Below are 16386 nucleotides of genomic sequence, written 5' to 3'. Positions count from 1 at the left end.
CTCGATGGCCAGATAAGGTCTCTTTGTGATCGACTGGGTTTTCAGAGTTCTCAGACCAGTTTGCTCGAACGACGCAGCATGGGCGATACGAAAAAGAACCGGGGACTGCAGATCCTGTCACTACTTCTGATCCTGCGACTCCGGGGAGCGAGCTCCGACCTCGCTGGCGATTGGCTGGTGGATTATGGCCAGCAGGAGCTGAAATTGCTGGAGGGCGAAAGTGAGCAGGTGCCACTGCATATATACAATGTGATACCCAAGGACTCCGAGCTGGATTACTATTTCTTGGTCTACTCGGGCGATGAGGGGCGCGCCTCCTCCCAGCTGAAGATACCAAAGGAGGATTTCGATCTGGTGGGCAGCTGGCGGGGATTGGTGGATGTGACGGGCCTGCGATTTGGCTACAGTTCGCTGGAGGTGGAACTTCACTCGGGTGCAGAGGTGGAACCCTATGCTAATCCCCTGCGCATTGCAGTGCTGAGATCTCGAGTGGTGGACGAAAGGGTGACCACCTATGTGTCCGCCGCTTTGGCTCTGCTGATGTTCCTCAATCTGGGGACGGTGCTGGATATGCAACGGCTGGCGGGGATTATCTGCCGACCCGTTGGGCCCGTGGTGGGCGTGGCCAGTCGGTTTGTGCTAATGCCCGCCCTGGGATTCGGACTGGGGCGTGGCCTCTGGCCGGATGCCTGGGCCATGCAGCTGGCTCTCTTCTACACCGCCCTGGCGCCCAGCGGCGGACTGGCCAACGTGTGCGCCGTGTTCCTCAAGGGCAACATCAATCTGTCGGTGGCCACCACCACGATCAATTGCCTGCTGGCCCTGGCCTTCCTGCCCCTCTGGATCCTGGTGCTGGGCAGGCTGCTCTACGAGGACGACGAGCTGGCCGTCCCGTTTGGCCAGCTCTCGGGCGGAGCGGCTGCCCTGGTGGCCTGCCTGGCCATTGGCGTCCTGCTGCGACTGTGCGTCCCTAGGACCACGCGCTTCATCTTCCGCTTCCTGAAGCCCCTGTCCGTCGTCCTCAGCCTGTGCCTCGTGGGGCTGACCGTGGGGCTCAACTGGTTCGTCTTCATGGAGTTTACCTGGCAGGTGAGCAAAAAGTTCCACTTTCATTTGTGTGCACTGATAAAAAACGTAGTTAATGCAAAGATGTTTCGGTATAATTTTCATTCACAAGGGTTTTGATTATTTTTAAATTAAAATTTAAAATCAAATCAAATTATTACAGTTATTACAATACATTTATGTACACTGATAAAAAATGATACTAAGGTTCTTCTTAGCTTTAAATATAAAAATTATTAAATCAATTTATTACAGTAAATTTGTAAATTTTAAACTTTGATTTTATGGTGAAATTCTTTTTTATTCATGTAAAACAGTTTAAATTAATATTACTAATAATTTTGACCTTCATTTAAATATTTTTAAATTAAATGCAATTTAATAAATGATGTATTAAATTTTAAGTTTATTTATTTCATTTAAATATGTAATTCGAATCTTTAAATTCAATATGCAGAGAGTTTTTCTTACTACGTTATTTTTTTCTGTGTAGGTATATAAGTATTTTGAATGGTAAAAAAGTTTTTTTTTCGTGGTTCAACGTTTAATATACAATTTTATTTTAATAACCATTAATTTAATTTTAATATGCATATATGGTAAAATAATACAAAGTATTATTTAATTATTATTATTATTTATTATACAAAATTGTATAATAAAATCGTTTTGTTTTTAAATTATTTTTTAATGTAGCTTGCAAAAATGTTTATTTTAAACTTTCGAAATAAATATCTTATTTCCTGCCCAGGTTCTGGTGGCCGCCGTGTGCCTGCCCCTGGCCGGCTACCTGGCCACCTACCTGCTGTCCAAGCTCCTCTGCCGCTCGGCCACCGATGCCCTGACCCTCTCGATCGAGGCCAGTGTGCTGAACATGACCATGCCCATTGTGCTGCTGCAATCTAGTCAGCTGGAGCAGCCACAGCTGGATCTCGTCCTGGTGGTGCCCATTGCCTCCTCGCTGCTTTCCCTGGTCCTGGTGATCCTTTTCTATGGGGTGCGTCGCTGTTTGGGCTGGAACAAGCGGCAGGATGCCGATGGCTTTGACCACAAGGAGCTGATTGCTGAGCACGAAGAGCACGAGGGTGATATCTACCAGCGACCTTAAGTCTCTAAGTTTCCAAGTTACAGGCTTTTAGTGTATACAGTAATCAATGTTTTTCTTAGACTTTGACATTTTTATAGAATATATAAATATTCGATATTTATTGTGAATTTGTAAGTGTAATTGTTAATACTTATACTTAGATACTAATTTAGTTTAAAAATTGATAAATATTATACAAAGTTTTAAAAGCGCGCCAATTTGCACTTCCGCTTTGCCACGATTGGCATCACTGTCGCTTGGCAATCGTTTTACTTGGCAGCACTGGCCTTTGGCGCGCGGGAAAATCGAATTCGCTCGCTTTAAATTTATATTTCGGCTGTGTGTGCGTTTGCATGCAAATTTGGTTTTAGGCCAGAGCAAGGCAATAAAATAAAATTGTGTGTCAACGTCGTTGTTGACCAACAACTGCGTATTATGTACTAGGAATGTGGAGCATTGGCCGCTGGACAAACAAGCTCGACAATTGGGAACCCAGGAACTCAGGCGCATGATGTCATCACTACAGTTCAGTTCAGTTTAGTTCGGTGCGATGCAGGGCTGCCAATTACGACACACGAACAGGGCATATAATACACATAGTACCCATATATATATGTACATATTTATATATAAATCGTGTATACACGTGTTTGTGTAGGGAAGAAGATATAAAAATAAGTGCTACCTTTGCCTGCACACGTGTTGGTGTGCGTGGTCAACTAACGGTTCACGCGCGGAACGCATTACCAAGCCCCATCGCACTGAGCCACCCGAAACCACCCAACCCACCCAACCCACCGATCCCGCCCCGAATCGCCGACCCGCCGACCTCGTTAGCCAGCCCTGACAATGTCTTTTCGGTTATAAATACATTTTTCAAAAGGCGCTAAATGACATAACGTGAACCATACTTTAGGAGGAAGTCAACTATCCGTCACTGGGTTGAAAAATTATGCTTTATCCGTTAGATAGCCATCAAATATTATTATCAGTATTAGTATCAAATTTATCAGGTTGTCTGCTATTTTTTTCATAAACAAGAAAGGAAGCTAGCTTCGGCAAGCCGAAGCTTATATACCCTTGCAGATCATTCTATTAATTTACAAATCGCAAAAATGTTAAATTTCTTATTATTTAACATTAATTTTTCGATCGTTTTTATCACAGCTATATGATATAGTAGTTCGATCTTTTAAAAATTAAAATCGAAATTCGGAAAAATTTCAAAATAGTCATATCCCAGAGTAGAAGGAACTGTAATAAAAACCAACAAAGATATAATTTTTTTCCCATTAATTTCCATTTAATTTTTCGACCGTTCCTATGGCAGCTATATGATATAGTGATCCGATTTAAAAAACAAAAAAATCGAAATTCAGAAATATATACAAAAAAATGTTCCCAAGAGTAGAAGGTAAAATTTTAAAAAACACCGGAGCTAGAATTTTTTTACGTTTTTTTTTTTGATCCTTCCTATGGGAGCTATAAGATATAGTTGTCCGATCCGTTTGGTTCCGACATATATACTACCTGCAATAGAAATACGACTTTTACGAAAGTTTCATCCCGATAGCTTTAAAACTGAGAGACTAGTTTGCGTAGAAACGGACGGACAGACGGACGGACAGACGGACAGACGGACGGACAGACGGACGGACAGACGGACATGGCTAGATCGACTCGTCTAGTGATGCTGATCAAGAATATATATACTTTATGGGGTCGGAAACGTCTCCTTCACTGCGTTGCAAACTTCTGACTGAAATCATAATACCCTCTGCAAGGGTATAAAAATGAATATGATACTATAAAAATAAAGGGAAAATTCCAAATCGATTGTCATTTAAATCTTTTAGACAAATAAATCGAAAATTGGGGAAAAAAAAGGATTGGCATTCAAACCTAGAAATTTTTAATTTTTATCATTTTCATTTTTATGTTTTTCTATATATGAAGGGAATTTATATATTAAATTGTTAGCTGTAAAAAATATAAAAATAAAGAGAAAATTCCAAATTGATTGTCATTTAAATCTTTTAGACAAATAAATCGAAAATTGGCAAAAAAAATGGATTGGCATTCAAACCTAGAAATGTTTAATTTTTATCATTTTCATTTTTAGGTTTTTCTATATATGAAGGGAATTTATATATTAAATTGTTAGCTGTTTAAATCTGTACGTATCTTCGATTTGAGACATTTTTTGACCAAGTTACAGCAAAAAAGACTAAGATGAATTCCTATTTTACCCAAATACTCAGGTCCTCAATTTTCACCCAAAAAATCTGTATTTAATCTGTATTTCATTTTTAATTCGCCATAGTCAGTTCTTAAATGTCCCCTGATCACTTATTGTGTGCTATTTATGCTGGTACTCTCCAAAAACGGTTTCGTTTCAATGCCCTCTAGCTATTTGAACCTTGATTGGATTCGCCCGTTGTTTGCTGGTTTTGATTACCGCCCAAAAGTGGCGAACCGAACTCAAAACACACCGCATACGTACACCCTTCCTTTTGGCCAACCCGCGATTGCCTCTCTCTGGAGGGCCATTCAAAAATGTGTTCCTTTTTTGAGCCACACTTAGCAGCGATTCCAGGAACTTTCGAGATTTCATTAGCCTGCTCCTCGGTTGGGCCATGTTTATGTATGATGGCTTGGAATGGGGACTAGGATCCCTAGTCCTATCCCTATCCCTATATCCCTGTCCATACCCCTATACCAGTCCATCCACGAGCTGCATAATATGCGATTCCATTGACCGTTTTGGCCTGCTGCTGCGCATTGCAGTTAACCCCGAAAGGAACAATGCAGCAAGCACACTGAAAATATTCAGATTTAATCGGTTAATGAGTGGCCACATATTTATTTCTATCTAAAAAAATCTAAAAAGGCAAAGTAAAATTTAAAATCTTTTGTAAAGTAATTGATTTAATATTAAATAATAAGATTACTATTGAAATTTAATTTGGAATTGATGTACTGTTTTAATATTATTTTAGTATTATGATTTGTAATATTATCTAATATCTTAAAGGCAATTACAAACTTAAAAATTCGTAGAATTTATCTATTTTTCAAGCTGTTTTTTTTGAATACCTTCTTTTTTTCTCAGTGCAATCATAGTGCTCCATTTTTGGGCCGTGCCAAGACAACTTTGAAAAGGAGTTGCAGCAGTTTTTCGATGAGGCAATTTCATTCTCAGCTGGGCTTTTGCCCCAATGCCAGTTCAACTGCACTTGAGTGAAAGGGGTGGTGTGGCTGGAAGGTGGGGTGGTGAGAGTGGGCAAAAGGGGGAGGGTAAATGGTGGCAGGCGTTGGCAGGGGCCACAAGTCAAAGCAAAGCATTTGGTTTCGTTTCGTGACATTTGGATGATTTCTGCCTATTTCCTGGCCAACACACAAACCCCCCCCCCCCCCCCCCCCCCCCCGGTAACCCTGCCCTAACCCCCACCCCTTTCTTAACCCTCTGGCCGACTTTAATCGCGTGCTTGGCGCACATTTTAACGCTCGTCGTTTTCAGTTGACGGTTGCCACAGCAACACAACACGAACTGCAAATGCAATGCAAAAGAGCAGTGGGCAAATTTCAGGGGGTGGTGAATGTGAAAGTGCGGGAGGCGGTGGGGTGGGTCAAAGGGTGGCATCTAACCTATTTGCAACCGAGGAAGGTGCGTTGGCAAATCGCTTCTCGCTGCTCTTCATTTCCTGTCTCCATTTCAAGGCGCACAAAAAAAGGAAAACAGGAGGAGGAGGAAAATCTGCCAGGAAATTCACTTGCACGCCAGTCGCTCAGAGACACGAGGGGAAAAAAACAGAAAACAGAAAACAAAAATTGCCAAATAAAAACGGCGAGCGAAAAATTCAAGTCAATTATCCCCAGCACGTGTACTTAGATATTATGCGTAATTATGGCGCTCGAGATGGCGATGGCATAATTAGCCCTGTTACTTGTGTATTCGCTTATTATGGGCTCACGTTGCTCTTGCTGACGACAGTCCTCAAATTGGCAAGGCACATTGGGAAGCAAAGCTCCCAATACCCCTTGAATAACCAGGTGATCCCTGGAAATATTTATTAAATAAACGAAAGAAAGTCATTATATATTGTATCTTTTAGTTTCAAAGTTATCTGTTTAGAAAGTGCTCTTTAAACTAAGTTTTACTTATGTACTTCCGCAGATTAATAATGAAATATTAATAAAGGTATTTTCCGAAACTCTAAACTAGCTAAGCTTAGGATGCTCTAAGGTGTGTTAAACAAATAATATATTAAACATAATAATAATAAATTCAAATATAATTAAAAATCAATATAATAAATATAAAGGAAACTGGTGGAAAAATATCTTATACTAAGGCTTTAAAATACATAACTTAAAAATACAGTGACCATAGTAATACTAATTATTTTCAATATCTATAGGAAATTAAGGAAAATATGCAATTGAAAAGTACAATAAATGGTGTAAATAATAAATTATCTTTGTATTTTGATCTTTACAGTACAGGGTATTATCAGAACAGTGAGAAGTTGTTGGAAAAATGGTAGGATGCTAAACATGCGCGTCTCATGAGCCAAAATTTATGCAAATTCGCTTGTTCCCATGCCCCGTTTTTCGTCCTTCGTCCTTCGGTTGCCCCTCAGTCCTTCCTAGTCCTGCCATCCGCCATCCGCCAGCCACTGGCAAGTGCAAAGGAAACGCACAGTTGAATAATGTAAGGTTATGCTAATGTGCAGGACTTGGCGGGGGTCCTGAGCACAGGTACATACGCACAGGTGTACATTACACATTCGCTGCATTTGCTTTGGCATTTATGGGGGTCACCTGTCCACCCCCCAAAACCCCCTTTCCCCCGCTCCCATCGCCCATTGCCACACCCTCATCCTCGTGGAAATGGAAAGTGCAAGTGGAAAGTGTTTGCCATAACCGAGAGCGATTAAATTAAATATTCAATTTCCTTTGCCCAGCCGGATATATTTGAGATCGGCCAGCAGGGAAGACCGGCAAAATACAGCCAGTTGTCCTTCCTTACTGACAGGAAGGAATGACAGAAATCCGCTGATAAAATATATCACGTATTTTGAATAATTTAATAGTGTAATAAACTGCTTTAAATTTTAGACAACAATGCCACAAATTAAGCAATAGATTTGGTTTAAAATTTAAAAATTAAAAGCTTTGCAAAAGTTTTTAAGTAAAGGCGCTTTAATGGAAAATTTTAATCTAAGCGCAGGTACATTCACGTTTGTTCATGTATCAAGGTCAGTGCTGCCAACTCGTCTTGTTTTTCTAGCAGAAAAAATGTCAATCAAACACTGTTTAGAAATCTCTTCAGATGTTCTATAAATAAGTTAATATATAGAAGTATTTAAATACATTCTACTCCAAAGGCATCATTGAAAATAAACTCCATTAGTTATGTGCTTAAATACCTTTTAAAAACATAATAAAATGCCTTAGTGAGAACTAATTTGGACTGAGCTTTAAAATCTGTATTACATTTTCCATTTCTCAAACAATACATATACTGAAAATAATCAATTTGATAAAATTTTTAATACTAATTATTTACGAAATATAATTTGTGTCTAGATCTGTTTTTGTGTTGGGCAGCACTGGTGTACAAATGTATACTGCGAGTATGTCAATGTGCAAACAAAGGTATAGGAAATTTAGTTGCACTTGACAAGATGATGGACGACAGATACCGCTGCAATGCCACTCCCACTTTCGCTCCGCCCACATATCCATTCGACATTATATGTAGTATAGAATGGTATTGAGGTTCCTGTGGGAACCGCTCTGCGTGGGTTGATATGGGGTCCTGTGGCGTTGATGGCTGGCCAGGAGTTGGGTAGGGAAACGTAAACGTTGCCGCTGTCAAAATGTCGTCATTGTTCATTCATGAAATGTGCGCCTTTTTACATTTTACCCAACAGCAGTGGCAGAAACAGCAGAGGCAGCACAGGCGATAGCAGCAACAACAGTAAGAGAAACTTCGGGATTCCCGCAATTCGATATTTGAAGTTTTGAAAAATCAACAAATATAATTTTTGGAACATATAAAACTCTTTTTTTTTTTGTAGGCTAGGTAAGAATTTTTGAAAATTATTTTTCCATTGAGTTTAAAATTGATAAATTGATAATTGAATTTAAAAAATTTATTTCACCTATAATATTAATTTACTACAATTATTGCAGTCACTATTTTAGTTTTTCTCTTTATTTATTTTTTTAAGTGCAGCAACAACCGCAATGGCCGCAAAATGAAATGGGGAAAAAACAGGCGAAGGAAAAGGGAATTCAAATATAGGGGAGTGAGCAAGCGAGCGAGAGAGTGAGCGCGAGACAGAGAAAGACGAAAAGAAAGCGGAGAAAGGAGCGTGTGAGTGTGTGTGTGTGTACGAGGACATGGGACTGTGTGGCACACACACGCACACTGCGCCACACTCGCTGACATCATCCGCAACCACTCATGGGGCAGGATGAAGACGCAGGGAGAGAGGAGCGGGGAAAAAGGAGCAAGAAGCAAGAAGCAAGTAGCTAGGAGAAAGGAAAGAGGAGAGCAAGATATAGGGGGCTAATATCTTGTGGGCGGGGCTGTTCGTTGTTGTTGGCGTAAATATTGTCATTTGTTGCGACATTGAAGTTATTGTTCCTCCGTTTGACGCTGTTCAAATTCCCTCAACTAAACACACACACACAGACGCACATACGCAGGAGTCCTTAAAGGACATTTGAATGTTTGCCTGCAATTAGGTAGATCAACTGGCAGGGGGCCCAATACGAATACGAATAGAAATACCGATCGCCGCCACCTGGGGGCCATTACCACTTCCGGCTAATTGGGGGGCGAAATGAGAAATGCGAAAGGCAAAAGGCGAAAGGAGAAAGGCGGAATGCCACCGCAGTATTTCACACAAAGAAAACAATTAGGTATTTGCGGCATTTAGCCCATCTTGCCGCAATTGCCGGTCGGCAAATAGCGATGAAGCGAATAAGTGCGGTCTTTAATTCACACCAATTAAAGGTAGTTCTAAATTCTATATGACATTTTTAGTTCCATATAAAATATAGCTATTTATTACTAAATAATAATGGGGTACGATTTTCATTTCTTTAATATTGTGCCTCAAAGTTAGCAATACTTATTACTTATACAACATTTTTAGTTTCATATAAAATATAGCTATTTATTACTAAATAATAATGGGGTACGATTTTCATTTCTTTGATATCGTGCCTCAAAGTATGCAATACTTATTTTAATACAAAAAGCTAATTGCAAATTTATCTTTAGAACTTAAAATTTTTCAAAATATACATATATTACTTATTTTTAGACGTTGAATATGTAATATATTTGTTGGTATATATATAAGTGTATATTATAAGTAAGTACTAGAGCTAGAAAATATATAGACACAGCGACATTATCGACATTTTAAAACTCTATAGGCTATAATTTATATCATAGGTACATATATATACCTACATTTTATTTTAAAAGGAATACAAATGAAATAATATCTAGAATGTTTACTTATATTTTTGTATTTTTTTAAATTGCTAGTTGGTTTTCTTTTGAAAATAAAAAGCCATTAATATCTCTCCTTTAAGTATAAGGTATTATAGTTTTTCACGAATTTAGGATTCTAAAATAATTTTACAAAATGTGCAAATTTATATATTTCCGGAGGTCTTAGCTTTTAGCCGAAGATCTGAGTGCAGCCGCACTTTCGAATGCCCCAGCAAGGCACATGGTTGCCTCGTGAATTTGGTCTTTGGTCTTGTCTTTGGCCTGACGTATGCCACTTGCCACCCACCCGTCCTCCATACCCTGTCCCCAACCCCCCTGCTGTTATCCTTCCTGGCGTGTCCCTTTTGCAGCCTTTCTGGCCTGGGTTCTTGGGTTCTTGGGCTGTTTGTTGGGCTGTTGGGCTGTTGGGCTGTTCTTGGGCCTGTCCCAATGACCGAGTGGCGGTGTGTCGCGTCGCCTCGCTCTCAGCCGCAGAAATTCCGAATCCTCGAATCCGAATGGGAATCCGAATTCGACGAGGTCCTGCAAGTGGAAAGTGGCACAGGCCGAGCGACGGCCGACGAGTGACGAATGCCGCACGAGGCCGGCCGAGCGCGTAACGAATGCCGCCCGAAGCCGCCAACCGAGCGAACTGAACGAAAGTCGCACTCTGCGGACGCACACGCGCTGCGGCAGCTGACAGTTTCAGTAAACCACGGAGACGAACGGATTACGGGTAACGAATCAGCAGCAACAGTGGCAGCAGCCATCAGCCAGCAGCCAGAGAACAAAAAATATCAAAGAAAAAAAAACAGCACTTACCAAAAAAAAAGGAAATAAAAATAGTAGTCAAAGGAGGACCAAATAAAAAAAACACAAAAAACTGAAAGAGTAAAACCGAATATAAAAACGGCTTAAAGGCTAAAATCTCGAGCACTGAGTCCTGTTAAAAATATGAAATAAAAAAGTTCACACACTTGCCGAGCCAACCATATATATATATATCATACTATATATATATACCATCATACATATATATATATCCGATATATAAGTGCCTTGAGCAGTGCGCAGGCAGTCCAAAGTCCAAAGAAAGTTTTACATAAGTTCTCCCTCCTCAATCAGGCAACGTTTTTTTTCTATAGTTTTTTTTCCGTGAGTGTGACCCAAAAACAAAAAATAATCAAAGAGAAGGAAAGGCAGCAGCAGCAAGAAGAAGCACAAGCAGAATAAGAAGAAGAAGAAAACGGAGGAGAAGAAGAAGGAGAATAAGAAGAAGCAGCCAGCCAGCCATCAGGAAAACACAAAAGTCAAAAAACAAACTATATAGAGCTGAGCTGGCCCCAAAAAAAAAGAATATATAAAAAGTATATAACGAAGTGTTAAGTGTGTGAAAAAAAGAAACATTATTTTTTTTTTTACTTAAATTTCGGTTAAATACACTTTTTTTTATTTGTGCAAAAAGCGCGTGTTCGCCATGGCGTATACTTGATGTGGCCGCACCAGCAACGATTGCGTATACGCCTAGTGTGCGCCTCTCAGCAGCGTGTGTTCTTCTGTGCGAGTGTGTGTTTGTGTGAGTGTGCGTCACACACAAAGTGTTACGCAGAGTAGCCCCTCGACCCCCCCGAAAAAAGCACCCCCCCGCAGCCGTTCCCTTTCGAAAAAGAAGAACTCTTGGTTTGTTGTTTAGAGCAAAGTGCTCGGAAAAGTAGGCAACGAAAATGGTTACAACAAATTGCAGGACATACACGCACACACACTGACACTCCGACACTCTGACACTCACACACACACTCATATTGGGTATTTGGTGAGGAAGGGGGAAAAGAAAGAAGAAGCAGTAGCGGACTTTCGATTTTTCGTGACTCGGTTTTCTTGTGTATGTTCTCGAGTGTCCTTTGTTGTTGCTCCTTTCTGTTGTTGCTGTTGGCGATGTCGCCCCCCCCCTCTCGAACCCAACCCCCCCCTTAACTCCACTCTGTGTGGATTTCGCCTGCTGTTTAGGTTATGTGTATCTGGCATGTCCTTTTTGTGCCTGCCTTTCCTTTTTGGAGCGCGCATATGCACGAAACCAAACCAAACCAAAACGAAACGAAACGAATTGAAACGAAACGAAGGGAAAAGAAACGAAACGAAACTCAGCACACAACACAATTCAACTTAACTCGCCCCGAAATTTAGTAGAGAAAGGGGGGTTGGGGGATTCCAACTCAGTCAGTCAGTCAGTCAGTTGGGCGCCTTGCTAACTGGGTAGAGCGAGCGGAGGCCCAAAGGATCCTATCCCCTGCCCCCATATCCTTCGGCTTTTCAGTTCGAGTCGCGCGTGTGCCATATCGCGTTTCGTTTTCGTGTGCTGTGCGCAAAAAGAGCCGAGTACCAAAGACACAGTGGGTACAGGGTACTCAGAACTGGGTTCTGGCTACCGGGTACTGAGGACGAGGCCACGAGGAGCCCTCCAAAGAGAACCCAGGAGCCCGCAAAGAGAGAGAGTGCGAGAGAGAGAGAGAGAGAGAGAGAGGGACTGGCGTAAAAGGGACAAGGGTGTCTCAAATTGCCTTGGCTTGGCTCACAGAAAAGCCAACAAAAAATAAGAAAATCCCCAAATTGTGCAACGCTTTTGAAGTTTGAAGTTGATGTCTGGTGGAAAATATATCCCATATATATATATAAATGAACACGTACACTGGCCATTTAAAGGGGCCAAGTTAATTGCCTGAAAATCGGATAAATGCAATTGTTCATATATGATTTACAACAGCCATTAATGGCAGTTATTGTCACGAACATTTACAAATGCCAATGGCAAGCGGACTGGAAATTACAGTTCCCAGAATTCTACAACTTTGGTTTGCATAGAATTTAGCAGAATATAATTCAAATAAATTTCATTTGAATTCGCAAGGCAAATTAGATTTAGTTTTCTTTTTAAATATTTATAAATTAAATTATTATACAGTTGCCTAGAGTTTTTACGTTTATTTTCAAAACATTTAAAGTAGTTATAATGCCTAGTTAAATTCTATATACCTTTTATAGAAAATAATTAATTTTTCTTAAAGTTAGAAGGCTATTTTTATCTAGTTTTCGAGAGCTTGCCAGTTGAAACCGAAAGGACACGCAATTGTGGCCCAAAATCGAAAGCGAAAATTTTCCTTTCTTTGGCCAAAATCTATAAACTTTCGACGCACCAACAACTGTCATTCGAGTGTGCGAGTGAGTGACTTTTTTTGTTGGCAAGTGTGCGTTCCGCGACTTTTGGGCGCTAAAAAAGCCAGAAGGAAGGAAAGAGTCGAAATGTGGCTACTACCGGGGGAAACGATAGCTTTGTGGCCCGGCCAAGGACCAAGGACCAAGAACCAGCGGGTTGAACTGCGGCCACTTGGTTCCACCTAGCCAGCCACCAGCTTGTCCCGGGGAGAAGGCTCCCCAGGACCCCCATACCAAACCATACCATACCATACCATGCCCCATATATGTAGGAACAGGAGCCCCATCCCTGGGCACCAGTTCAATCTGCCCCCGGGCTGTGCGTGTTCAATTGGTTTTCCTTTCCTTTCATTGTTGTTTGCTCTGTGCCGCTCTTGTTGGCTTTTCGGTGTAAAAAATTTACATAACCCAAATTGCCGCATAAATAAATTATTAAATACGTGACGTGCAAATGGTCAAAGACCAAAGACCATCGAATAGAAAAGCGAAAAGCGAAAAACGAAAAAACGAAGTCGAATGGCATGTGCAAGGCTTTCCAGTTCCATCGTGCGAATTCCCCAGGGCTTGCAATCAGGGCGCAATCCAATAAGGAGATTGTGTTCTCCGAACTGCGAACCATTCGGCCATATGCCATATATGCCATATGTGACCGGCGCCAAATCAAATGTCTGCGGAGATCCTCACTGGAAATTCAATTAGGACCAAGGCCAAGGCTATTGAGAATCCGCTGCAAATGATCGAATGGATGGGTTCTATAAAAAATCTTTTTTTATATTCTTGAGTTAGACGATTAAAACGCTTTTCTACCCTATAAAGCACATATACTAGTCGATATAGCCATATCCGTCTTTAAATATCGATAGCTAGATTACTTTAAAAGCTATCGATATCAAACTTTTCCAATCCAGTTTATTTCCTATAGCGCCCATAAGAACTAATCATTAAAAATAGGAAAAATACCCTGTATAAATTATACAAATTAAAGAAATATTTAGTTTACTTAACTTTTCATTATCACAATGCAGGAAGCTACAGACTTAAAGCCACATTTTAATTTTGATTCAAAAAGTAAGGATCAGAAAACAATTAAATGTCGGTAATAATAAGATAAAACCTCGTACCAGTTTGTTATTTAATTTCAAAATGTACCATGAGAAGTGGGTTAGTCCAAATGGTTGGCAAATGTCATTTTCCCAGATCCTATAATTTCGATAATAGCCGCTTGATTTCTCGACTGCTAAACGTTTACGCAATTGACCTGAATTTGTAAAAAAAAACTTACAGAATGCTGAAAATTCACGTAATTCTTATTATAGGCTGCTATTATCTTGGAATTAATATATAATTTAGGAAAAGGGACGTTAGAAATAGAACATAACTTTTAATATAATAGAACTTTAGTGTTTTGGCGACCATATTTAGTGATATGTTGTTTTGAACTCGGATATCTTCCCGATTTGGTGACCCCAATCCAATTAACACACACAAAACTCTATTGTTTCTTTCAAGTTTTATATATACTATAGTATATATATATTTGAGGGACCTTAGAAACGCAGTGTGTGCGATGGAAGGACTAATGCGTTGGTGACTTGGTGATTTGGCGACCCCAAAGCTCGGATCGATTGGTCGCTGTCCAAAAGCGGGGTCTCCAAAAGCGGGTCAGCATGATTTGTGATTATAACTGTTGTACCATTTTCGGGGCTCATAAGTTATAAACGCAGCTCGGAATTGACCAGTCAGTCCAACTGGTGCCAAACGGCCGAAAATAATGGCATTTTGGCTTCATGACCTAAAAATAGAATAAGTCACAGAAAGGCGGCGAAGGCGAAAAGCGAATAGCGGATGGCGAATAGCGAATAGCGACTAGCAAATTGCAAATGGCAAACGGCGAGAGGCGAAAGGCGAAAGGATGAGCGGCGAAAAGGGGTGGCAAAGTAGCACAACAAAACCTGTGTTGACAACGACTTCGGCCGATGGTAGTGGTAATGGTATTGGTAGTGGCGAAAGGACCTCACTCAAACACACACACATACGCCTGCTACTGCTTCTGCTCCTTTTTGCGGCAAATTGGACTGAAAGGAAGTTGCGGCGAAGCAGACAGCTGCATCCTTCGCCCGAAAACGGAGTTACCCAGAGAGTTCTGGCTCTCAGTGGAAATCGCTGCTCGGTGCTCGACGTTTCCTTCCCATGTCCTTTGTGTCCTTTGTATCCTGCTCTGCCTTTCACGTGCGCGCGAACATTGCATAAACATAAACAAAACACCACTCTGTGCTACACCCTACCTTTTTTTTACAGTGTAATATCCAGTGAGCGATATTATCCTGGTCGCATTTAGTATGCCCGTATTTTTTTCGAGTGTCTCAGTGCAAGCCAATCAAGTGTGTGAAAACCAAAACCCAATGAGAAAAATATACAATCGATAAAGCTCCTTTAAAAGGGCCGTAAAAATAACCAGAAATACATTAAACAATCAGAAAAAGACCCAAATACAAACTTGAAAGAAAAGGGACAGAATGAAACTAGGTTCCTCGATGTTCGAAAAAAAATCCTAAGTTGTCCTTCCGATAACACTATGCAGCATCAAAAATGAACCTCGATGGATGCTATATTTTTGGATTCGTTACGAATTCCCAAGTTAAACTGCGTTTTCCAAAAAGTTCCCCGACGCAAGGATTCTTAGCAAAAGGGCCTCAAAGTTCGAAAAATGCTGAAATTGGCCAACTTTGCGGAGCTCTCAGAGGCAAATGGATGCATGGCTTGGTTCGAAGTTAAAGTTTTTTAAAAGATACACCCTTTATCTTTCAAACCCCATACATAAAATAATTTTAGGTTTTTTTTTAAGGCAGAAATAAATTCCAAAAAACATAGTCAAAAAACTGAAAAACATACAGCTGCGGTCAAAATAGTAGCAGTGTTGCCCCCTTGTGTTTTTAAAAGTTTGATGTTGTAATTTTTTCTTATCCAATTAGTCTAATAGTAAAATTATAATCAATACAATATTACCAGGAAAAGATCAATTACAACAACAAACTTTTAAATACACAGGGCGGCAACACTACTACCATTTTGACCGCTGCTGTATACTTTTATGTTTTTTGACTATGTTTTCTAGAATTTGTTTCTGCCTTAAAAAAAATCTTAAAAATTTTTAAAGTATAGGGTTTAAAAGATAAAGGGTGTATCTTTTAAAAAACTTTAACATCGAATCAAACCATGCATCCATTTGCCTCTGAGAGCTCCGCAAAGTTGGCCAATTTCAGCATTTTTCGAACTTTGAGGTCCTTTTGCTAAGAATCCTTGCGTCGGGGAACTTTTTGGAAAACGCAGTTTAACTTGGGAATTCGTAACGAATCCAAAAATATAGCATCCATCGAGGTAAATTTAAAAAGCACTAAAAATGCTGCACAGTGTAATCGTTTACTCCATTTACCTTCTTTGTGGCTCGCATTCCATATCAGTCCGTGTTCCAAATTCGAGTTTCAACAACTTGTTCGCTTTCCCG

At 40.4% G+C, this 16386-nt stretch overlaps 2 protein-coding genes across 34 annotated transcripts in view; both read left to right on the top strand.

Moving 5' to 3' along the window:
- The first annotated feature begins 64 nt into the window (after positions 1–64).
- Positions 65–2364, top strand: LOC108059103 (ileal sodium/bile acid cotransporter). Its single transcript, XM_017144180.3, has 2 exons — positions 65–1089; positions 1817–2364. Exons 1-2 carry the CDS (start codon positions 79–81, stop codon positions 2171–2173), a joined length of 1368 nt encoding a protein of 455 aa, XP_016999669.2. The 5' UTR covers positions 65–78; the 3' UTR covers positions 2174–2364.
- A 7987-nt stretch (positions 2365–10351) lies between these two features.
- Positions 10352–16386, top strand: part of para (sodium voltage-gated channel paralytic) — a 68712-nt gene continuing 62677 nt past the window's right edge. For 29 of the 33 annotated variants that reach the window (XM_017144164.3, XM_017144148.3, XM_044396218.2 and 26 more), the window contains exon 1: positions 10352–10407. The gene's annotated coding sequence lies outside the window, so the exon portion shown is untranslated. Of the gene's footprint in view, positions 11039–16386 lie in introns of all 33 variants that reach the window. The other 4 variants (XM_044396224.2, XM_044396221.2, XM_017144173.3 and 1 more) reach the window with 2 other exon arrangements.

This window comes from Drosophila takahashii, chromosome X (assembly GCF_030179915.1).
Source record: "Drosophila takahashii strain IR98-3 E-12201 chromosome X, DtakHiC1v2, whole genome shotgun sequence".
Lineage (NCBI taxonomy): Eukaryota > Metazoa > Arthropoda > Insecta > Diptera > Drosophilidae > Drosophila > Drosophila takahashii.
The sequence above is the reverse complement of the archived record's forward strand: the minus strand, read 5'-3'. Positions and strand labels throughout refer to the sequence as shown.

What these genes read in the sequence shown, in the direction of transcription:
- LOC108059103 (XM_017144180.3), top strand. Translation starts at nt 79, where the DNA reads ATGGGCGATACGAAAAAGAACCGGGGACTGCAGATCCTGTCACTACTT. An exon ending in TCATGGAGTTTACCTGGCAG is followed by an intron (nt 1,090 to 1,816) that starts GTGAGCAAAAAG and finishes TTTCCTGCCCAG; the next exon opens with GTTCTGGTGGCCGCCGTGTG.